This window comes from Schistocerca piceifrons, chromosome 8 (genome assembly GCF_021461385.2).
Source record: "Schistocerca piceifrons isolate TAMUIC-IGC-003096 chromosome 8, iqSchPice1.1, whole genome shotgun sequence".
In the NCBI taxonomy this organism is placed as follows: domain Eukaryota; kingdom Metazoa; phylum Arthropoda; class Insecta; order Orthoptera; family Acrididae; genus Schistocerca; species Schistocerca piceifrons.
This window is the reverse complement of record NC_060145.1, coordinates 2,810,287-2,835,352: the sequence shown is the minus strand read 5'-3', so window position 1 is coordinate 2,835,352 and position 25,066 is coordinate 2,810,287. Positions and strand designations below refer to the sequence as shown.

The 25,066-nt window shown below is 43.0% G+C and overlaps 1 protein-coding gene across 1 annotated transcript in view; it reads right to left on the bottom strand.

Annotated features, from left to right (window-relative positions):
• LOC124711955 (glucose dehydrogenase [FAD, quinone]) overlaps positions 1-25,066 on the bottom strand; it is a 78,938-nt gene that overhangs the window by 42,044 nt on the left and 11,828 nt on the right. The window contains exon 2 of the mRNA XM_047242225.1: positions 2,363-2,620. Within this exon, the coding sequence (XP_047098181.1) occupies positions 2,363-2,620 (258 nt within the window). The remainder of the gene's footprint in view (positions 1-2,362; positions 2,621-25,066) is intronic.

Sequence of the window (25,066 nt, the reverse complement as noted above, 5' to 3'; positions counted from 1 at the left end):
TGTGCGCTCTCGACATCTGAACAGACGCAGGCATTCATATAAAAATGATGCACTATGTTATTTTTTCTTTCATTAAATATACGTTAACGTGTCTCATTTAGCTACCTACTTTCATTAGCGTGAAACTGAAGTGGGGTAAAATGACGAACTCGGCGTCTTTGCTTCAAATTACCCCAACAGGGATGGATTATAAACTACTGGCCATTAAAATTGATACTGTCCTGAGACTGGTTTGATGCTCTCCATGCTACTCTATCCTGTGCAAACTTCTTCATCTCCCAGTACTTACTGCAACCTACACCCTTCTGAATCTGCTTAGTGTATTCATCTCTTGGTCTCCCTCTACGATTTTTACCCTCCACGCTGCCCTCCAATGCTAAATTTGTGATCCCTTGATGCCTCAGGACATGTCCTACCAACCGGTCCCTTCTTCTTGTCAAGTTGTGCCACAAATTTTTCTTCTCTCCAATTCTATTCAATACCTCCTCATTAGTTATGTGATCTACCCACCTTATCTCCAGCATTCTTCTGTAGCACCACATTTCGAAAGCTTCTATTCTCTTCTTGTCCAAACTAGTTATCGTCCATGTTTCACTTCCATACATGGCTACACTCCATACAAACACTTTCAGAAACGACTTCCTGACACTTAAATCTATACTCGATGTTAACAAATTTCTCTTCTTCAGAAACGCTTTCCTTGCCATTGCCAGTCTACATTTTATATTCTCCCTACTTCGACCATCATCAGTTATTTTGCTCCCCAAATAGCAATCTTCACACGACAAGACAGAAATACAGTTTAACTGTCAATAACGTAAAAGTCTCACAAAACACTACAGTAAAATTCGCTCGGAAAAAACTGAATTCATTTGCTTCAGTTAAACCTTATCGAGTCCGTTTCATTCAGTGAAATATCACTCTCCAGCTAATTACTTGCTCCGCGATATAATGTAAGGGCGGTGCCTAACAGCACGGCGGAAGCTCGCTTAAAAGCATCGCCCGCTAGAAAACCAGAACGCGTGCAAGCAGAATTTCAAGCTGCCTCACGGGAACGCACTTCCTATTCTTCTAAGACTTTCTGTAATGAGAAAGTAAATGGGCTGATCGCTCAGGATCAAAAACTACTGACTTCATGAAGACACTTTACGTCATTGACTCCGTCCCAAAGGGCACACGACATCATCTTGACCAGCAAAGGCTGCCGGCCAACTCCTAAGCTCTTCAGGAATGTATTTAATATTTAAACATTTGAGCCAATCAGAATCGGCAGTAGAAAGTAAGGATTTTCTTTGGCCATTTTCTGCTTCCACCGCCATACATGCTCGGGCCACAGCCCACTTAGGACGATTAGGTAAAGACGGGCCCATCACCAGCACACTAGAGGGGAGAACACTACTTTCCCTCGGATTCTGGCTCTGGCGGGCATAAGAGCCACCTGACGAGCATACAGTTGCGTTCCGGAAATGTTACGTTAGCCCGTGCACATCATCCTGCGGTAATCAGAAAGCGGACTGTAAACAACCTACAGAGTCTGCTGCATCCAAGGCTCAGCTGACAACTTCGTAAGGTAGGTGGGCTGAAATCGTACACTGTAGTTTAACTTAGTATAATTCTTTGTTTAATCCCTTATCCTTATAATGACGTATCGCTTAAAATGAGTTCGTAATAGTAGTAATAATGGTTATAAAAGTAGGAATTATTATGTGAATACAGTAATGTAAATATTATTAATAGAACATAATCTTTGGTCGTAAAATAAAGATCCTGTCAAATGGAAGTAATGGTTTGCAAACAGAAACATGTGGCTGCTGAACAGAAGGAATCAGCTGTGGGGACAAAGTTGGCTAGTCTGGGAAAGACCGAGGTGCAATAGGGTCAACAGGGCGATTTACGATAATTCTCATTTATTGCGCATTGAAATTACATTACATGTTTCGATCAATCGAGATAATCTTCAGATCTAAGTCTTTATGTCAGCAACCTGTCTTTTCTACTGAGAACCATATATCAGAGTACTCTGGTGTGTGGTTCTGAGTAGACAACACCGGTTGCTAACGCAACTGCTTTGATCTGAAGACGATCCTGAGTGACTGGAACATAAAATGTTATTAAAAATGTGCAACCTAGACTGAGCATTACATGAGAATTCTCTTAAATATCAGTACAGTTGCTGACTCTCACGAGACGAATAAGTCGACTATAGTGAAAGTTTAGTGAGGAGACGGAGGGAAAAAGCAAAAGGAGAGCTGGGATGATAGGGACACTGGAAAAGCTTTAATGTGGTCTTGAACGCACCGCGGTTTCGAGCAGACGCACACCTGTGAAGCAGACCGGGAGACGGTAGGGGTAGGAGGCGTACCTTTCCGCGCGTCCAGACGCAGCGCTTGTCCTCCATGGCCTGGCAGGCGGACGGCTGCGGCTGAGAGCGGTAGCCCCAGTCGTAGCGGCTCTTGTGCAGGTAGAGCGACAGCAGCGGCACGTCGGTGATCTCCGACTCGTAGGTGCCCGCCTCGAGCACCAGCACCGACCAGCCGGCCACCTCGGACAGCCGGCCGCCCAGCACGGAGCCGGCGGAGCCCGCGCCCACCACCACGAAGTCGTACTCGCGACGCAGCACCTGCCGGCCACACCGCACCGCGTCAGAGCACAGCCAGCCGCCGTCTGTTAACTTTACTTAGATGCCCAACAAAAACTGTGAAACACCTTCCAACTGATTTATGGCTAATTTTCAAGCAAAACTCTCTCATAACGCTAACTGACTCTACGTCTACACCACATCTATATCTACACTTCACAAGCCAGCGTACTGTGTGTGGCAGAAGGTACAAGTCGCACACGATTCGCGGGGAGAACGACTGCTGATAAGCCACCGTGTGGGCTGCAATCTCTCTAATTTTATCTTCATGGTTTTTTCGCGAGTCATACTTAGGAGGAAGCAGTGTATTGGTTGACTCTTCTACAAACTTACGCTCCTGGGACTTTAACAATAAACCACACCGCTATGCGAACCGTCTCTCTTAGAGCGTCTCCCATTCGAGTTGGCTGAGCATTTCCGCTTGCTAAATGAACCTGTAACGAAACGCGCCACTCTTCTTTAGATCTTCTCTACTTTGTCTATCAGTCCTATCGAGTAAGTATCCCATACTGACGAGCAGTATTCAGGTACTGCTCCAACCAGTGTTTTGTGCTCTACTTCCTTTGCTGATGAACTGTATTTCCTCAGGGTTCTTCCAATGAATCTCACTCTGGCATTAGTCTTTGCTGTGGTTAGTTTTACGTGTCCGTTCCATTTCAGATCTCTCCGTACGATGAGGGTCAGTTGCCACTCCCTGGACTAAACTTCGAAACTCCGCAGGACCGATCGAGATGGCGCAGTGGTCACCGCACTGAACTCCCATTCGCGAGGACCGCTGTTCAAACCAGCGTCTGGCCATCCTGATTTAGGTTTCCGGTGATGTCCCTAAATCGCTTCAACCAAATGCCGGAATGGTTCCTTTGACAGGACACGGCCAATTTCCTTCCCCATTCGAGCTTGCGCTCCGTCTATAATGACGTCGTTGTCGACGGGAGGCTAAACACTGACCTCCTCTTCCACCTCCTCCTCCGCAGGTCTTCCTGCATTTCGCTACAATTTTCTATCGTCGCCACTTCTCTGTACACAACAGCATCGTCCGCGAAAAGCCTCGTGTAACTTACGACTTTATCCACATAGTATCGTAATACTGCCCTGTGGCACGCCCGAAGCTACATTTACGTCTGAAGACATCTCTCCTTTCGGAATGGCATTCTGTGTTCTGTTTGCTGCAAATTCTTCAGTCCAGTCAAACAGTTGCTATGATACTTCGAACGCTCGTATTTTGTATGTTAGGTGGCAGTGCCGGACTGCGTCGAATGCGTCACTGAAGTCAAGGAACGGCGTTATTTACCTGGCCGCCTGTATTTACTGCTTTCTGTGTCTTGTGGACGAAGAGGACGGCCCGGGTTTCGCACGACCATCCTTTTCGGAAGCCGTGTTGGTTCCTACGCAACAGATTTTCGGTCTCCGGAAACGTCATAATATGCGAGCATAAAACATGTTCCAAAATTCTAGAAGAGACCGGCGTCAGAAATGCAGTCCTATAGCTCTGTGCGCCTGTTCGATGACACGTCATGAAGACGGGAGTGTGTGCTTTTTTCTAGTCATTAGGAACGCCTTGCTAGAGACACCGACGGTCCACTGTTACTGTGAGAGGGGCGGGCAGGTTGTTTCCCATGCTCCGCACACACTGGAGCATATATCCCGTCAGCTCATGTGGCCTTTCCTTTGTTGAGCCACTTCAGTTCTTTTTCTTTCTCTTCGTCACTTATTCACATAGCTGTTGTTCCTGGGCGACTTAATGAGAAACTACGGTATGATCTGCATGTGTGAAACAGTTTTGGAAAATTTTTAGCGTCATTAGCTTCAACCTTTCTGCAAAAGTAACTTAAATTTCACTGACCTGTTTCTGAATAGAACCGATTAACTAACATTAGCATGGTATCTTGAAAGGCTAATGGGTGTGTCGTGCAATAAAGTCGTGCATTGGAAATTTCTTTGCCATTTGTACGATCTGAAGCTAAGTATTCAAGAAAATGAACTTTTAAGCTCTAATGATTGTTGACGAATTATGCATACAGTACTAATCTGAAGTCGGTGCTAGCGGTAGGACTGCATTCAACAACAGGTGGTAAAGCCATTTGTAATCGTGGAGCTGAAATTATTACTTTACATGGAGCGTTGTGCTTGCTCTGCATGTATTGTAGCAAAAAATGACGTAAATGAGACAAAAAGGGATGAGAAACCCCAGTATTCGTCGTTAAAAAGCAGAGTCATGTTGTAACCTCCCCCTTACTAATCGGCCTATCCTGCTTGCGATATAAAATATGACCGTGGATCTCGTGTATGCCTAGTGGTTTTTTACTAATTGCATGAGGCTATCTTTCCCGAAGAAATAATACCGATAAGTAGGAGGAAAATGTACAACAGACCCTTCTGATGGAAAAGTCTACTAAAAATAAAAAGTAATTAAACCTAACAGGGTTATAATTTGCAAAAAGTGAAAATTGTTTTGTGCATTCACTCACGAACAACACTGAACAGGAAAGGGGCACCACTGATCATCAATCCAAAAGTTACACTAATGAACGAAAAGGAAATAATTAATGGTCGCCAGCCCACTAGGGTAATTTACATCGAAAATCCTGTACAAGATGATGGGAAAGAAAAACATGTATTATATTTGTCATTAAATTTTGAAAAAAAAATCGAGTAATGATTTAAAAAGATGCAATTAAACTGTATGTTAGTATTGAACTTATTTACGTGAACAATGACTTTCAGTGACCTCAACGTAATTTCATCAAAGAAATTTAAAAAAAAGCAGGCACTTTTACTTTGCAGTTACTTGTTTTGCAAACTGGATTTCAAATTATTGTCTGAACAACTGCGCCTTTTTTTACTGACTTGAACAGAAATAAATAATAGAATACGTACCAAACCAAACACCATGTGCTCCAAGCTATATGTAAAATAAATAAAACTTCCGCACTCTTAATGTGTGCAATTCTTTAGATTTAGATTTTTTCCAGTGATTGATTCTCAAATTTGAAAAATGAAATTGCTTTACTTTAGTCACATATTGAAGCCTCTGTTGTACAATAGTTAATTGAAAGTAGACTGAGGCTAAAATTCTTAAAAGTGAAATTATTGATTGATAAACTGGCTGTAACTATTAAATTTGTTTCTTATGACGCTCAGTTAGAATATAAGGAAAAAAAGGAACAAGGACCCTCCTTGGTAACAATGTCTGAGGACAATGAGGACACAATCGCCCTGAGCTTAACTGATTATTATTTAAATAAATTTTATCAATCAAAAATCACATTCACTTGTGCTGGTGGGTTAGCCGTTAATACTTTCTACCAATGAACAAAATGAGCAGTCTTACTTCAGTGCTGTGCATACGACGAAACTCGGAGCCGACGACGAAACCGTGTTGCTGGAACTGCTGCTGTTGTTGAAGACGGTAGCATCTTGTGGAGCCACGGCTAATTACAGGGATGGGCAATTGTAATTAATACAGCCTCTTCCACGCGTCCACTGCCCTTACTCCTGCTACGGGTACATGACGCCGCCGAAAATGGTCCTCTCTACTGCGAGAGCGTTAACACCACAGTAGGAGCGCTGGAACTCGCCTGCCTCTCTCCGTGCACTCCGCCCAACAACTCCCAAAGAGTTTACAACGCACAAGCACTGCTATTAACGTTGCTAATCGATGCAAATAACAATTCCTTTGGCTTTTCCCCAGGATTTATAAGTTTCACAGTAAGACACAGATAAATACAATGAAATGTCAACAGATTTCTACTTAAATTTACGCATAAGTGAAGCAATGACCTTACTTATTAAAAGAATGCATTTAAATTACAAATATTTACATACAATTCAACAAAAAAAGTATATATCGGTAGCAGGTGCCATGCATCCTGCATTTTAGGTGTTACAATGTGGTTCCATACTCACATAGAGGGAAATTTTAATATAAGAAATAGGCGAAAGGTAGTATTCAAGTGATTACCGGATAGACAGCCTTAGGTGGGCGATTGCAAACAGTTTCAAATGTTAAGCAAAAACCATCATGTTCCTAATTTCATTACACAAGCAAAAACTAACATGAACAAGGTAAACTGCTTCGTAATAAGTTAGTTGTCACCTAAACATGTGCAGCAGCAAGACGAAAACAGCAGGTCAGAGTCCGAACTAAACAGAAACCAGTGTGACTTCCGCCTTGGCCACGCTTTCCCTTGACTGAAATTCGCGCTACGGCGTCTGGCTGGCTGTCGCAAGACTAAGTTCCTGTGCTCCACGATACATAACACTCGCGACTACGCAGCCATATTGCAGCAGTCGGCGAGGCGGTGCAGCCTGTCAGAAATACGATACCTTGCGAACAGGCGAGTGGCGCTCTTATGAAACAAGTTGGCACGAATGGCCGACGTGTTTCATTGTCTCACTTGTAACACATGTTCGGCAACAAAGTTCTCTGTTTGGTGTACCGCTCGTGCGTTTGAAGTTCTCACTGGAATTGAGTGGGTTGTAGAACAAGATGAACAGAGTTACGAGCTGTGCTTGTAGGACTGTAACCGATCAGTTTATGAGAACGTTAACAACAGTGAAACGCTCCTCTCGTCCGAGCCTTGGAGTTCGGTTGTGACGCGCCAGATAACATTCCAGAATCCACGCGCTGTTGGCGATGTGAGTCGCGTGACACAAACTACGCGACTTACGGCTTAGTTGAAGTACGGTTCGACAGCGTCACTTTGAACTGCGAGACAGCGTTACTCACAGTCCAAAGGCAATAGTTAAAAATCTTCCAACCACCCAACTGTATTGAGAAATATTCCGAAATGCCACCACCAGACCAGAATACGTTCATCGGTAACAGTTAGACCACCGCCTACAATAGGCACTAGCAACTCCTGCCGATGATCAGTACAACAAATTCGGATTCATTTCAAAATCAGAGTCGCACAAAAATATCACTCTGAAATTTCCTGGAAAGAAGTATTAATCTTCGCCATATCTGTCTCGTTCACTAAAACACCACTATCCAACTGGGTACTGGCTCCACAATCTAGTGTGAGGTGTCTGCACACTCGAAAACCTGGACGACTCAATCCAGTACTCATCCCGCACACCAGAACACACACTGGGATTCTCTCAGTTTACCGTGCTGCAAGAAATTACGCACTTGAACAAGAAGGATCACCCTCTCCACACTTCTGCAATAAATTACGAATACACCAACTCCGTCGTAGAAGGCACCGGGCTTCCCCATGCCACAAGAGCTACAGGCTTGTTCTTCCCTTTCGCGAGATCCTAGAACGTTGCACAATATTGTTTACATTTAGTCTTCCGACCAACCGGAATCAGGAGTAGAATGTAACCATTTTCATTGGCTACTTCCTGCTCCCGCTAATATACCTAGTGTGAAGTACTGCTTCCTGGCAACATTTTCAGAAATTTTTCTGCGTCAGGGTTTGGAAAACACCGTCCGTCGTGGGGAAAATATTCGCCCTTAAAATCAGCCTAGTCGACTCCGACCACCACCCATTTAGGGCGATTACAGAAATGTCGTGCCATCATCATCAGGCCGAGCAAAAACTGCCTTCCCTCTGCAAGCGCAAACTGACGAAGGTGACTAAATAGCCTGCGCTGAGAGACCACCTGAAGACAGACAAGAGTCGGTCGCTATAGTAGTGGTTTACGTGAAAAGAGAAAAAAAGTTTTTCTTTTATCTACAAAACTACGACCCGATATGTGGAAGAGTAAACGTAGGAGATGTGTGATAATGTCCCCCGATGAATCGGGGAGGAGAGGCCAGCAAACAATTAAAACGGACGTTTATGCAAAGGAATCGTTACAAAGGCCCACCCCTGAAACCCTCCTCTCCTCCCCAGCTACAAAACACCGTCTCGGTGAAATAAAGTACTTCTGATTATAACGTGTGATAGATGGTAATTGTAATGGAAAGCCTCTGAAAGAAACGTTTAGGGAAGCATGATAATTGTTTCGCTCCTGGCAACAGATCACTGGAGAGCAACTCTTACAACAAAGATTTGAGACGCGTGGAACTAAAACAGCAGCTGACGTATCAGAACTAGATAAATCCCAAGTAGACGAGAGCTCGACAAGCACAAACGACAGAGGAAATGGCTTGAAGTAGCACATCTCTTACGGTCTTATGAACATCTGCAGTGCTGGTCACCTACGCACTGTTTCCATTTCAAATGGAGATATTGTTTGATAAATCCGTTGTGAACGTTCTGACAAGAATTTTGCTGTGAAACGTTTTCGAGCAACAGCCAGACGGCCTGGCTCAATCACGCTATCGCTAACCTGACGATGACGACGAAACCGCTGAGGTCATTCAACGTGTTTTACGTCCTACCAAAAGATCCGAAGAACTTAGCATACCATATTTCGAAGATCTTTCTCAAAGCCAGAGAGAACTGATACACCTAGACGAAGAGACCTTCCAAAATCCTAGTGATATGAGCAGTTTATTTGAACATTAATTCATTAGTAGTACATATTCATGTATCTTGGGGTGTGTTTAAATGTTATTTACTGGTAGTAATTGACGGAATGTCAACGAGTAAGCCGCGAGGAGTGGCCGCCCTGATAGGGACCGATGACCTCAGCAATTTGCTCCCTTAGGAATTCACACACACTTTTTCAACGAGTAAAATAGAAGCGATATCAGGCATTCCCCAAGACAGTGTTTTAGGCCCTCCAAATCTATCTGATGTAATGTTTTAAACTTATTTTTTACTGCTAGAATACATCTGCTAGGATTCCTTAATCATTGCAGCCACAGTAGCCGCTGAAGACTTAGAATTGCACCGTTCGATATAATTCTGTCTTTCATTTATTTAAGATAACAGAAGACGGATTGTCTCAGTCTTTTTCTGACTGTTGGGTAAGAGATTTTCCAGAGTAGGACGCAAGTACGATTCCTCTTATCACTGTCCCGCATAAATCGCATTTTGACTGGTACGTAGTAATATTTCGACATGTACACATGCGGTCAGTGCTATGCGACTAATGTTCTGTTTCTGTGGGAAAAGTTAACGCTAAATTGTATGCTTTAAGTAGTCACTGAATTCCTTACTGAACGTTTTCATAGCTGTACAGTACATATTATTTAATGTTGTACTCTGCTCTATATGCATCTAAGATAGTGCAGAGTCAATGTTGTATTCCGCTTTTTTATTACCGACGGAGCGAGAGTACTATAACGTAAATATTTCTTACCATGCTGACCATCACGACGATAACACAAGAAATAGAGCCTGCAAATGGTCGCAATTGTTATTACATTACTTTGGTTGGAGTACTGAAGATACTTTGTGAAATTCCTATGTTTTTTCCTTTCTTGTAACTGTCTTCTTAAATGTTTGCTTACGGTCTACTAAGGTCGTCAGAAGTTCAAAATCAATTGGAAAATGATTTGGAGAAGATATCTACATGGTGCGGAAAATAACCATTGACGCTAAACAACGAAAAGTGGGAGCTCACACAAATCTCGAGGTAATTCACTTCAACTTAATGCCCAGGGATTACAGTTGCGAAAAATATGGACTGGAACGATCACATACATAATGTTGCGGAGAAACCAAACCAAAGACTGCGTTTTATTGGCGGAACACTCAGAAGAGACTGTCTGCAGTACGCTCGTCCGTCTTCTGCAGAGTGGGTTCCTTACCAGATACGATTGACGGAGGACATCGAGAGAGTACAAAGATGAGCAGTTCGCTTTTTATTGTAGAGAAATAGGGGAGAGAGTACCACATTTGGGATGGCGGTCATTGAAACAAAGTTGTTTTTCTTTCGTTGTGGCGACATCTTTTCACGACCAACTTTTCAATCGAATACGAAAATATTTTGTTAACTCACACCTATGTAGGAAGAAATGATTATCGTAATAAAATAAGGGAAATGACAGCTCGCACGGAAAGGTACAGATGTTCGTTTTTCCCACATACTGTTAGAGATTGGAACGGTAGAGAAATACCAGAAAGAGGTTCGATGAGCCTACTGCCAGGTAACTAAGTGTGAAATGCTGAGCAGTCACGTAGGTATCGATGTAGATCTTGGTAGCTATAGTAAAACCATAAACATTAACTTAGTCAGGGCGGAAATAGACTTAGCTTGTGCGACAATGCAATCTGTTTTGACACAACTGTACTCCCAGCCGCTGTAGCTGTCGAACGTAATTACTTTTTTGTGATTAATTTCTCTTACCGCACTCGAAATGCACGTTTTCAATAATTAAAATGCCTATCAATGTGGATTAATGTTGCTGTGTGTGTGTGTGTGTGTGTGTGTGTGTGTGTGTGTGAGAGAGAGAGAGAGAGAGAGAGAGAGAGAGAACGCTACAAGCTACACCCTGCAAGATGGACCACGATACACTGACAGCACTTTCAGGTCAGATCGGGTACTTGACAGTAAACTGAACGTCAATTGATTCTAATCCCGTCCCCTTACATTGAACAATAAAACTTTCCATAAGCCTGTAAAACTACAAGGGACACAGCACATCTGACAAACAGGTAACTACACAAATGAGCAAAGGGACGGTCTGTGCGCTCGATACCATGTCACTGGGACTGGAAAGTCCTGTGCCGTGTGCTGTCACGCTTAGTTTCCTCTGACTCCGGGAGGGGAAATATTTATTTCATTATAAGTAATGGACTGTGTTAGCGGTCTGAAAAATGTAACTTTCTAGTACAGAGAAAGAGACTTGCCTAATGCTACAGTAGCGCAGGAATATGTAGGCAAGCAGTACTTCGCATTACATAGGTGCCTAGATGCTAATTAAGAGCTGTCGCATGATGACGTAACCGTTCATTCAAGTTACTGGTTCTAGATGTTTAATTCTGCTTAGAAGTGCGGAGTTGTCAACTTGAAGTAGAGCCTAGATTTACTGTCGGCAGGTACCCTGCGCGAATGAAAACAACGCAGGGCATACCATCGACATTTCCACTGTTGTGCACTAATTTCAGTGCAATACAGATACAAAGCTAATTGGGGCATGAAACCAAACGAAATACAGTAACTCTGTAACAAACCGCACGAAACCACGGGTTCTTTATACCTAAATATTCAAAAGATATCCCTCAACAGTCTCTGAAAGCTGGTCGGTAGAGTTCTGGTTCACCCTGTATAATCGTTCGACATAATATAATCGGTTAATTAAGCGTGCTAAAGGGAATACAGACGTCTAAAAAATGAGAATATCAGAGAGTGCAAAACTGCTAAGCAGGAATGGCCAGTGGACAAATGCAATGTTATGAAAGCATGCATGCACGACTAGAGGAAAGAGACACGCCGCCTATGGGAAAATTAAAGAGACATTTGGAGAAAAGAGAACCAAGTGTATGAATATCAAGAGCTTAAATGTCAAGCCAGTACTAAGCAAAGAAACTGGAAGGTGGAAGGCGTCTGTATAAGAGGAATAAACATCAGGGAAATATTACAGAAAGGGAAGAGGAAGTAGGTCAAGACGAGATGGGTGGTACGATACTGCGAGAAGAACTTGACAGAGCAATGAAAGACGTAAGCGGAAACAAGACTCCTGCAGTAGACGACATTCCCTCAAAATTATTATGATCCTTGGACAGAATTACTCCATCTGGTAGGCAAGATTTATGAGACGAGCGAAACACCCTCAGACTTCAAGAAGAATGTATTAACTCCAATTGTAAAGAAGGAAGGTGCTGACAGATTTGAATGCTACTGAAATATCATTTTAAAAAGTCGCGGTTGCAACATATTGATACGAATTATTTATAGTAATATGGAAAAACTGGTAGATGCCGACGTAGGGGAAGATCAGTTTCGGTTCTGGAGAAATGTAGGAACACGGGAAGAAAAACTGTGCCTCTATTTTAAAAGACAGGGTGAAGAAAAGCACACCTGCGAAAGGCTATTTGCAACTTGTACAGAAATCAGACTCCAGTTATGAGTCGGCGGACATGAAAATTTCATGAGACAAGGTTGTCATTTACCCCCCATGTTATTCAGTCTGTAAAGTGAGCAGGCTGAAAAAGAAACCAAGAAGAAATGTGGAAAGTGAATTACAGTTCAGGGAGCAGAAATAAAAACTTTTCGGTTTGCCGATGACATTGTAATTCTATCAGAGAACTTGGAAAAGCAGTTGAACGGAATGGATAGTGTGTTGAAAAGTGACTGTAAAATGAATGAAAACCAAGGGCAATGGAATGTAATCAAGTTAAACTGGGCGATGATGAGGGTATTAGATTAAGGAATGAGAGACCAAGAGTAGTAGACGAGTTCTGCTGTTTGGGCAGCAAAGTAACCGATGATGGCCGCAGTAGGGAAGATACAACATGCAAACTGCCAAGAACAATATTTTTGAAAAAGAGGAATTTGTTAATATATAAAATAAATTTAAGTATTAAGAAGTCTTTTCTGAAAGTATTTGTTTGGAGAGTAGCCTTGTATGGAAATGAAACGTGGACGATAGCCAATTCAGACAAGAAGGGAATAGGGGCGTTTGAAACGTGGTGCTGTGGAAGAATGCTGAGGTTCCGTTGCATATATCGAATAACAAATGACGAGGTAGTGAATAGAACAAGGAGAAAAAAATTGTGGCACAACTTGAATAAAAGAAGGGATCGGTTGATAGGAAACATATCGAGGCATCAACAAATTTGTCAACTGATAATGGAAGGAAATGTTGCGGTAAAAATTGTGGAGGGAGACCAAGGCTTGAATACAGTCAGCAGGTTAAAATGCTTGTAGTTATGCAGAGATGAAGAGGCTTGCACAGGATAAACCTGCATGGAGAGCGGCAATCGATTGTTATCCCGCCTCTAAATATAACGGAAATGTTACCGCCGCTATATGAATCCTGATCCCGAAAGGTTACTTTTGTTTCCGTAGTTTTCCTGTGTAGTTCTGAATAGACAAATTACAATTCCAATAACAATGGTATGAGCAGAATTATGAAACTTTTAACAAATCTATTAACTTCAGATAACGCTAATAAAGCGGAAACGAACAGTAATTTCAGGTAACTAGAGCTCTATGAACCCAATAAAGTTAGCGGGTTGTACAGTCCAGTCTTTCATCAGGCAGGTCTTGTTTTATTGTGTTTAGGGAGTATTGGTGTTTGTTCTCCGCCACACACCACACAGTCAGTTGCTGAGTACACACAGAGATGTAGAGCGGGATGGGTTTTGCATAACAGCATAATCTTGCATAACCTTTAGTTATAGTGACAACATAATAATAAGGGTATGATATTGAGTTACGTCTGTATTAATTTTTTCTAGTGATAGTTAGGAAATCGTGTACGGTATGTATCTGAAAGCTGTATATTCATCTATAGCGAAGCTTATGATTTTAAGAACACGCACAATGTAGCCTTTTTCTTTACTTTTCTTTTCGGCTTTAGGCGTTTCTGTTCTCTTAGTATGATTTTTGTGAGATAGATGTCACCGCCACCCTGATACTGTTTACGCCAGCAAAGGTGGAGTCAGTTGATTTAACTGCTGCAAAAGCAGCTGTATATGTCGTTGAGAAGGGAGGTGACATTAATTGTACGCAAGCAGTGGCTGGAAAGAAAGCAGCCAGTAGAAATGCAAGGTTTACGATTTCACATGACGTCTGTGCTCTGTGAAGAGGAGCGCGGTCAGGCAGGAACCCACGCGTTCCAGAATCGCCTTTGCGGAGCAGTAAACAGTTTATGTAACTGTAGAAAACTAAGATGAAACTAACTAAAAGGATGGAATGTGTCTTTGCGGGTAATACAGAAGCAGAATGGCAAAAATGCTTTCAACATTACGCAAACAGTTTATTCCGTCAAAAAAACTTTCGAAATGTTATGAACCTGTCTGGACCACTACGTACATAGATTGAGGCTATGGAAAGCATATTTGCCATTCTGCTTCCGTATTACCGGCCATATTTGTTCCAAGTCACACCAGCTGCCCTCCCGTGCACTGGCTAGCTCTGTGAACGGGTATAAGGGGCCAACTGGTTGCACTGGGCCATCAGTCATTTCGAAGCAATCTAGAGATGTTACAGGGGGTTGAGGAAAACAATATACCATTAGTTATCTGTGTAAATATATCTTACTGCTGCTAACCTGGGAAAACATCCATAAACCCGATGAAGAAAGCGGTACCGCTCTCTCCCATATATGCAGTAACCACGTTATTGAATACATCATAGTGAATTTCTACTTAGAGTTCTTCAGGTAGGTCAAGCTAGGTTGGAAATAGGAAAAGTAAATTATATATATAATGAACACGTAGACGTCTTCCGTCTTCAGACTGGACAATTATGGTAAATCGGTGATAGCCAAACATGTATATGAAGCAGGTTACCCGCTAAAAGGCATTGAAGAGGATTTAGAGGTGATGCACGTAGAGAAGAGAGGAAGGAAATGTGACCTATCTGAAGAACTAGAAATAGCAGTTCACCGAGTCAGATTCGATAATGTGCTTATTGTACATACGGGAGAGAGTGCTGGCGCTTTCTTCAACGGGTTTATGGATCTTTCTTCAGATTAGCGGCAATATGATATATTCACACAAATAACACCTTCAAGTCCCCTGTAACAAATATGGAACGGCAGATGGCTCAGTGGAGCTAGCTGGAGCCGTAAATTCGCTTACGAAGTTAGTCAGTGCACGGGAAGGCAGCTGGTGTGACTTGAAGCAGGTATAGCTGATATTATCACTGTAGGAAAGGAGTACTTTGTTTGATGGATGATAGTGTGGAGAAACGAGACGTAGTATCACTTGTTGCTCATTTGGAAATAAGCCGAGTACTTAATGTCCGAATACCATTTTTTTGTTTTTATTATATGACTTTTTCGTATTTTATTGTGAGTGTATGAAGGATAGAACGCAGGTAGCCAGATGAAGTGAGCTTGACTCCCTAATCACTTTCCTGTAGATTGCGTTCCTCACATCTGTGTCTTGGCTAAAATGGTTCAAATGGCTCTGAGCACTATGGGACTTAACATCTATGGTCATCAGTCCCCTAGAACTTAGAACTACTTAAACCTAACTAACCTAAGGACAGCACACAACACCCAGTCATCACGAGGCAGAGAAAATCCTTGACCCCGCCGGGAATCGAAGCCGGGAACCCGGGCGTGGGAAGCGAGAACGCTACCGCACGACCACGTTTGTGTCTTGTGTGCTAAATAACGGTAACGAGGCTGCTACTGTTGCGGTCTTCAGTCCGGAGACGCGTCTGATACAGCTCTACACGACACGGCTAATGCGACCCACATCCACTTCGACCTGCTTGCTGTGACAGAGCCTTGGCCTCCCTCCACAGCTGTTACTCTCCACACTTCCCACAGTTACTAAACTGACTATTCCTTGATGCTTCAGGACGTGTCCTAGCAGTCTAACCGTTTCGTCAAGTTGTGTCATAAATTTCTATTGTTCTCATTCTGTTTCAGAACCTATTCTTCAGTTATTGGACCTACCTACCTAAGTATCATCATTCTCTTGCAGCACTACATTAAAAAAGCTATTATTTTCTTCGAACTGTTAATCGTCCATGGGCATCTAAATGAGGAGCACTGTTTTAAATCGTTTTACGTACACGGATTATAATTTACAGGAAGCCAAAGAAACGTTTCGTTTCCTAACCGAGTGAAATATGTCAAAATTCTAGACGGCAGGACATAGATTATGTTGCAGAATTATTCGTGATTGAAATCATTTCCCCGGTGCATGAAGGCGCAATTTTAATTGCACTTACTACGGTTTCAACCAGTTCACTGAACAAAATATGCTTACGTGCAATCATGTTTTCACATAATATGGTTTGAAACGTTCATTTCAATTTTTTATTGATTTTATTATTGGAGGTAGACCATCACGTAAGAAAATGAAGTTATTAACATGTTCTTGACGGTAGATCGATGTGTGTTACAGTCTTGCACTTAGTCTTTCTTCCCCATGTAAGAGAAGGATGAGTAGTCAGTCTCTTTATTGTTCTCAATAATGAGTTGCCCAGCTGTTTGCTACAGAATTATATAGACAGAATTATATAGACGTTTTAAAAACAGCATAACAGTTTACGGTATAGTAGCAGTATTGGTTCAAAAAAATGGCTCTGAGCACTATGGGACTTAACATCTGTGGTCATCAGTCCCCTAGAACATAGAACTACTTAAACCTAACTAACCTAAGGACATCACACACATCCATGCCCGAGGCAGGATTCGAACCTGCGACCGTAGCGGTCGCGCGGAGTAGCAGTATTATAAACAACACTTTAACCTACCTCATACGGCACAACAATGGAATTTAGATTGCGCTGTGCTGCATAATACTTCCCATTTCTTCGTGGTTTTGCAAAAGTAACTTTCATCAAATAACTGAGTCTGCGATCTTGTTCCACTTTGTTCGTTGCGGTGTAAACTTTTTTGTTTTCCCAGGTAGAATAGTGGAATGCTTCTACAGCTGAATCTGCTTTCTTGATCACAAGACGGCTCTAAATTACTTAAATGTGAATCTCGGGTGAAGTATCTAAAGTGAAATACATCTGCTCACGCCATACCTACAGATAGTAAAGCTCAGTCAAAGTATAAAAGTATGCCTTTATGGACTTTCCCAACACGAATAACATATCAGTGCACCGACATTACAAATTTCATTCGAAATGGTAATTCATAAAGTACATCAGGTGTTATTACTCACTGAGCTTCCTACTGACGGTGTCTTTTAGTTTTCGCAGCCCTAATTGTCATTCTACTTTCTTTCGAAGGCTCTTCCAAGAGTAAATAATACTATTTGATCCGATTAATTTTTTTCGGCACTAAATTACTACTGCGAAAGAATACGAAATGAGCCGATCTGACTCAACAACGCCAAAGAGCATACCGCATTTTGGGTGAAAACGCAGCGAACTGTATTTTGACCTCGGTTGCATTTAATACGTTTTGAAACAATGCGCCTCAAATGGGCGTCGCAAAAGAAGATGACTGTACAGTTCGGCGATGAGTAAGCACTACGCTCAGCGTAGAATGTAAAGTAACGTGTTACATGCAGTTGAAATTGGAAAGCACGCTTCTGCTACAACTCTTCTAGGATAGGCGTTACATCAGCATTCATAGAACAGCGAAGCGCCAGCTCTCACCGTCCGCAGCTTTCCTTCGGGTGTTTGCTCTGCAAACCTCTTGGCTAACTTGGTTTGTTTGCCTGTTGGCCGGGCGCCTTTCTCTACCATACAGCAGGAAACGCAATTGGCGCGAAACAAAGTGCACACAACATTACTCGGGCACCTTAAGCCAGCTGGCGTTATGTTGCGTTTTAACGATATCGAAATATCCAAAACTTTGTTTTCTAAATCAGAGAAAACATTCATATAACAGTCGTAATAGGACTCTGAAATAGTAGGTTAGCCTCAGAACAATTCACATTGTTTAATCAAGATAGACATAGAAATATCTTTGATATTTCGCGCAGATAGAGATCATGCAGTAATTGCCATGCAAAAGCATCGGCGGAACCTTAGCGCGAAAGTTTTGGTTTTTTACGACAGCGCACGCCCACACACGACCAGTCGTATCGGGCGGTGTTTTGGCCGGGAGGTGTCTGATCATCCACCACGCAGCCCGGATTTTGTGGCGAGCGACTACCGCCTGTTCCCAGCAATGAAGACATGGCTCGCTACTCAACGCTTTGATACTGACGCCGAACTGCGTGCCGTTATAAACCAGTGGCTGCAATCGCAGGCAGCATATTTATGCAGAAACGGTACTGAAAAGCTTGCGCCACGGTATGATAAGTGCCTCATTTTGAATGGCGATTATGTAGAGAAATAGCTTAAGAGTGGGCATATAATAAAATTTGTTTTTTTTTATAATGTTAATTTTTTGTTTCAAAACGTCTGTTACTTACTGGATAGCCGTCATATTTGTCTGATTTTGTCTTCAAGATACCTACGGGGGAGATGCATAGCGGCCGAGCAACACTAGGAGCTTCTGCTCTGATAGCCACGCGTGTTAACGCACCACTTTCGTGACTCGGGGACAAACGGCTTACCTGGATGGGAACCGCCTCGCGGCTTAACAAGGAGGCCTGCTCAGCCAGCCAGCGTGGACGTGGATTTCAGGCGGTTTCCCACATCCCACTAGTTGAATGCCGGTCCCGACTCAGATACACGTTACGTAAACATTTCGGACACATTCTCACACTTGCCCATGGTATTAATTCTAGACACAGACAGTTGCGTTGCACAGATTTTGTCCCCGGGAAAGAGGGGTGGAGGGGGGAGCGTGAATAAGAGGTTGATGACTTTAGCTGTTTAGTTTATTCAAATCCTTCTGAAGCAGCAGCAGCAGCAGCACTTTCGGATCTGAAAGACGGGTTACTTACCAAGTCGTAATAAGATGTAAGGCGTCTCACTTCCAGTCCCTTCTAGTTACGATTTTTCAGCATTTCTTTTGCACTCTTTCTCCAGCGAAGTTAACATTTAAGCATTCGCACCCCTCGTCTTAGTATATACTCGATGCCCCGTTTTAGTCCGACGTGATATGCGTCCCACACACTGGAACGCTGTATAAATATCGGCTGTACAATCGTTTTGTATCCAGTCTCTTTTGTAGACACACTACAATCTCCCAGGATCCCACAAAATGATCAAGCTTTTATGGTATTTCTATTTCATATCTACACGGGCATTCCAAATTATGAGAAATGGTAGTGTGGACCAAAACAAGTAGAACATGTCAAGAAAATATGTACTCTGAAGCCGGCCGGAGTAGCCGTGCGGTTCTAGGCGCTACAGTCTGGAACCGCGAGACCGCTACGGTCGCAGGTTCGAGTCCTGCCTCGGGCATGGATGTGTGTGATGTCCTTAGGTTAGTTAGGTTTAAGTAGTTCTAAGTTCTAGGGGACTTGTTGTTGAGTCCCATAGTGATCAGAGCCATTTGAACAATTTTTTGTACTCTAAAATGTGTCCCTTGAGAGCTATGAACACTTGTTCACCTACTACTACATGTATACTCTGGGAAGCGCATGGAGGAGGGTGCATCCTAGTATACCGGTTATTAGGGCTTTTTACCGTTTGATTCACGTATGCAGCGTGAGAAAAATAGTTATTGAAATGGCTCTGTGCGTGCTGTAATTAATCTGTTCTCATCCTCACGTTCCCTGTGGAAGCGACGTGTAGGGGATTTGAGCATATTCCTAATCACCACTTAAAGTCCGTTCTTGAAACTGTGTTAATAGACGATCTCGAGGTAGACAGAAACTATCTTCAAGAGTCTGTCAGTTCAGTTCTTGCAACGCCTCAGTGACATTCTCCCTGTGACCAGTCGTGCCGCCCTTCTCTGCATACTTTTAATGTCCCTTGCCAGTCTGCCACCTGTCTCACCCACGACTAAGCTTATATGGTCTTTCCACTTCATGTCCCTCCTGACTGCTACACCCAAGTATCTGTATGAGTCTACAGTTTATAACTGTGAGTCATTAATATTACATTCGTAGCCTACCTTGTTTTTTCGTTTTATGAGGTGCGAAATTTTATTTTTTTGAACACTTAAAGCAAGCTGCCAGTCATTCCATCTCTTTGAAATCTCATCAAGGTCTGACTGACTATTCGTAATACTTCGTTCAGACTGTATGTCGTTGAAGATAAGAGCATCATCGGCGAAAAATCTGAGGTTACCATTAATATTGTCCGCAAGATTACACAATATGAACAGCAAGGTACCCACCACACTTCCTTGGGCTACTCCCGACGTTACGCCTACACCTGTCGATGACTTCGCATCCAAGATAACATGCTGTGTCGTCCCTACCGAGAAATCGTCAATCCAGTCACTTATTTCGTCTGATGCCCGTATGATTGTACTTCTGATAATAACCGTACGCATGGTGCTGAGTCAAATGTTTTTCGGTAATCGAGCATCTTCATTCCTGAAAGACGCATCTCTCCTGCTGCTAGCTCTTATTACGAATGCAATAAACAAATGAGAACACAGTCCTCTGTGACTCTGAAACAGCAGATGTTATAACGCAATGTGCTTGGTATTACATATGACCTGCACTCTTGCGCCATTGCTGAAGGATGTGTTCAGTATTGTATCCATTCACAGTAAGACAGTCTTCTGTCCGACATTCTAGAGACCTAAGAATTACGCACTTTCTGAAGAACTCCATGTTTTTCTCGGATGCACTGGCAAGCATAGGTGCAGTGGCATGCGTCGATGACGCGCGCCTGCAGTGTTTGTACATCATTAGTGAAGCTTGCATACACCAAAGATTTAAAGCGTCCCAAGGTCAAAAATCCTGGGATTAACATAGGGGGAACGAGCTAGTCAATGTACTGGACCCTGCCCCCCTCCATCCCCCTTCCTCCCCCGATCAACGTCCATTCCATCGCCCATTACATGTATGTCTGAGGAGTTGTCGGACGTTTCGAAGACAATAGGTTGGTGCCGCAACGTAAATCAATCACAGCTTCAGCCGTTGTTGGAATGGTACCTCCCCTGGCAAGACAGGCAAGGCGACTGATAGCAACAGAAGGTACTGTGTATCACTCAACCAGTTTTGTAGCATGTAAGGTCCTGTTAGTCTATCGCCAATAATTCCTTCCCATACATAAACTGAAAATCGGCGGTGATGCTTTGCTTCTTCAACTGCGTGTGTATTTGCATCAGCAGATACATGTTGGTTATGAGAATTGACGATCCCATATCGCTTGAAACTAGCCTCTTCTGTGTACAATATCTTTGTTCTGAAACGTGGTTTTCCACCATATTTTCGCAACATCGTTTGGCAGAACTGAGTTCTCGCAGGCTGATTTTGTGACCAAAGGGCTTGGACACGCTGTACATGATATGGGTTAACAACTGTTCGTGTGGCATGTCCAAAGATTCCACGGATAGAGGCTGATTTTCTGTTCTACGTGCGCTAGTTCCAGGATCTTCCTCCACTCGTTGCAATACTCGCTCCTTCACAACAGGGGTACGGAAGGTGCGTGGCCTGCCACGATTTGCCATTGTGGTGCTACGGAGACTGACTGTTAGTCGCTGGAAAACACGGCAGAATAATTGTACAGATTGTACGCTCCGTTATTTATATTTTTCAACATGCGGGACGTGGCCTCGACGGCCGCCTACATTTGCCAAATCAAAACACAATATCGTGTCTGCAATTTGCCGTCTTGAATAATAGGCTTCATTTATGCTGATAAGTGTAACAATAAACGTACTATGTGGAAGCATTTCACAAGCTCATTAAAATATCAGCTGGTTACATTAGAACTAATGCACACGCTGCACATACCCAGAAATGTGAACACGTCTTGTTGTAACAACACTAACAGATGTTCGTTGCGTGCTTTATCCATCAACAATAACGAAGGAAGGTGACCTTATTTGTTTACTGCATTCTGTAGGCCGTTCATAGTAGCAAAGAGGTTGCAGTAAAAGAGAGATGATTACCAATAACGAAGCTGAACAACATCTCATAACTCTTAAGGTATGCAATGTAGTCCCCGTGTTTACTGGACATTTTCCTCTTGTTTTGGTCCATACCACCACCTCTAAAAATGGAATACTTTCTTTTAACACCTTTTGTATGACATGACTAACTCTTCTTGTGGCTCTAAAAGACTGTAATCAAAGAACACCACGTTTTTACGTTCCGTCAAGTGCGCAACTACGCATTCCTCGTCGTTAACACCGTGTTGCCGGACTTGGAAACAGGCTACTAGTTTAAAACGGACAGCACTTTGTCGTAGAAAACTGTGTCACCTGAGAAAAGCCTGAAATTAGTATTGTCAGCTAAATTATTAATGTATTGCACGAGTAGAAACGGTACTGTTACATAATAAATATTTTAGAGTATTCAAAAGTTGCAGGGGCAAACGTGTGTGTGAACTTTCGAGACACTACGGTCCGATTCCATTGCACGACGTCTGAGAAAAGGGAATAATGTAATGACGATGTCGGACTTGACAGATCGCTCTGCGGAACTGACGTGGAATCGTGGCAGCGAAGCAGCTTCTTGACAGCAGTGTGAAGACAAAAGTCTGTACCAGAAGACGTCTGCAGGCTGTATACGAAGAACGTCGTCCCGTCCGCTCCTCACAGGTTGCAGGTAGCGTCCCTGTCCCTCGTGTATCAAACCATCATACATGAAGCTGCCGCTGTGTAAACGTCTTACCTCTCAGCTCTCAATTACGGGCAGACTGAGATACAAAGGACTTTCCTCCTCTGCTCCTCCGTTTCTCGCATGGTTATTTACGTTTGCTGTTTTTAATGTTTTACCTTTCCTAAATTCATCTTGCTTGTGCTGCACGTTTCCTTGCGGTAAGGGACGGTGAAGTGGCGCTGGTGGAGTGCAGAGGCTGCTGCTCCCACCGCATGGCGTGCTCTGGGGGGGGGGGGGGACCTCCAAGTGCATTCTGGGCACAGCGGCTCGCCCACCTCCCCCCCCCCCCCCCCCCCCGAGTTTTCTCTTCCACTTTCTGTATCTTGCTTACAGTCGGGCTTCCCAGGATTTGCCTTTTGTAGCCTTCCTCTGATGATTGTTCCTGGTTCGATACACATAGGTTGAAGAAACCGACGACTTCGCAGATTGGTCCCTTTAACAGTTTAACTCCAACAAGCAAGTAAGTAAGCAACCAACCAAAAACGGTTAAAGATACCACAACTGCATGGAAAACGCTGTCGAATATAGAACGAGTCTCCAGACCATTTACGATCTGAATCTTAGTCTAACTGAGGTATGACGAAATTTCTCAGAAGTCCTTACAAATCTACAGTAGTCGGATTAAGCCTGAAATATTTCTTTTCATTGTGTTGTGTACCAAAGTGTGTCAACAGTTATACTCAGTTATTGTCTGAGATATTTGATTGTTAATAAACACATACGTACTTAGAGCTATGGAGCGTACATGCTTCGCGTGTATGAAAGAAGACTATTTATTTGTCCAAGAATTTACCTAATTATGCCGTAATTTTTCCCGAGGGCATGCAGCTTTACTGTATGATTACAGGGTTGTAGCCTCTCCCCGATGTTGTTCAATCTGTATATTGAGCAAGCAGTAAAGGAAACAAAAGAAAAATTCGGAGTAGGTATTAAAATTCATGGAGAAGAAATAAAAACTTTGAGGTTCGCCGATGACATTGTAATTCTGTCAGAGACAGCAAAGGACTTGGAAGAGCAGTTGAATGGAATGGACAGTGGCTTGAAAGGAGGATGTAAGATGAACATCAACAAAAGCAAAACAAGGATAATGGAATGTAGTCTAATTAAGTCGGGTGATGCTGAGGGAATTAGATTAGGAAATGAGGCACTTAAAGTAGTTAAGGAGTTTCGCTATTTGGGGAGCAAAATAACTGATGATGGTCGAAGTAGAGAGGATATAAAATGTAGGCTGGCAATGGCAAGGAAATCGTTTCTGATGAAGAGAAATTTGTTAACATCGAGTATAGATTTAAGTGTCAGGAAGTCGTTTCTGAAAGTATTCGTATGGAATGTAGCCATGTATGGAAGTGAAACATGGACGATAAATAGTTTGGACAAGAAGAGAATAGAAGCTTTCGAAATGTGGTGCTACAGAAGAATGCTGAAGATTAGATGGGTAGATCACATAACTAATGAGGAAGTATTGAATAGGACTGGGGAGAAGCGAAGTTTGTGGCACAACTTGACCAGAAGAAGAGATCGGTTGGTAGGACATGTTCTGAGGCATCAAGGGATCACCAATTTAGTATTGGAGGGCAGCGTGGAGGGTAAAAATCGTAGGGGGAGACGAAGAGGTGAATACACTAAGCAGATTCAGAAGGATGTAGGCTGCAGTAGGTACTGGGAGATGAAAAAGCTTGCACAGGATAGAGTAGCATGGAGAGCTGCATCAAACCAGTCTCAGGACTGAAGACCACAACAACAACAACATGTATTTGAATATAGTCTTCTTCCCAACGTTAACCACGTAATTTCACGAGATGAGGTGGTCTGCGTGCCTCAACAATACAGATAGCTATACCATAGGTGCAGTCCCAAGGAAAGGGGATCTGTGGAGAGCCCAAACAACCATGCAGTACCTGAAGAGGTGCAGCAGATTTTTCTTTAGTTGCAGGGTCAAAAGTGTGGATAATTGACTGGTCTCGTCTACTAACATCAGCCAATAGGACCTTGCTGTTTGGTTCTGCGAACGACCGATACTAAGGGGAAATTACAGCCATTATTTTTCCCGAGGCCTTATAGATCTTCTGCATGGTTGAATGATAGTGGAATCGTCATGGATGAAATGTTCCGGAGGTGAAGTAGTCCCCTTATTCTACTCTACCGATGAGGACTACTCAGTAGGATAACGTCATAAGGAAAAACAAAACTGACATTGTACGGGTCGGAGCGTGGAATGTTAGAGTCCATCAACGGGTAGGTAGGTTAGAGAATTTAAAAAGGTAAATGGATAGGTTGAAGTTGGATGTTGTGGGAATTAGAGAAGTTCGGTGGCAGGGTG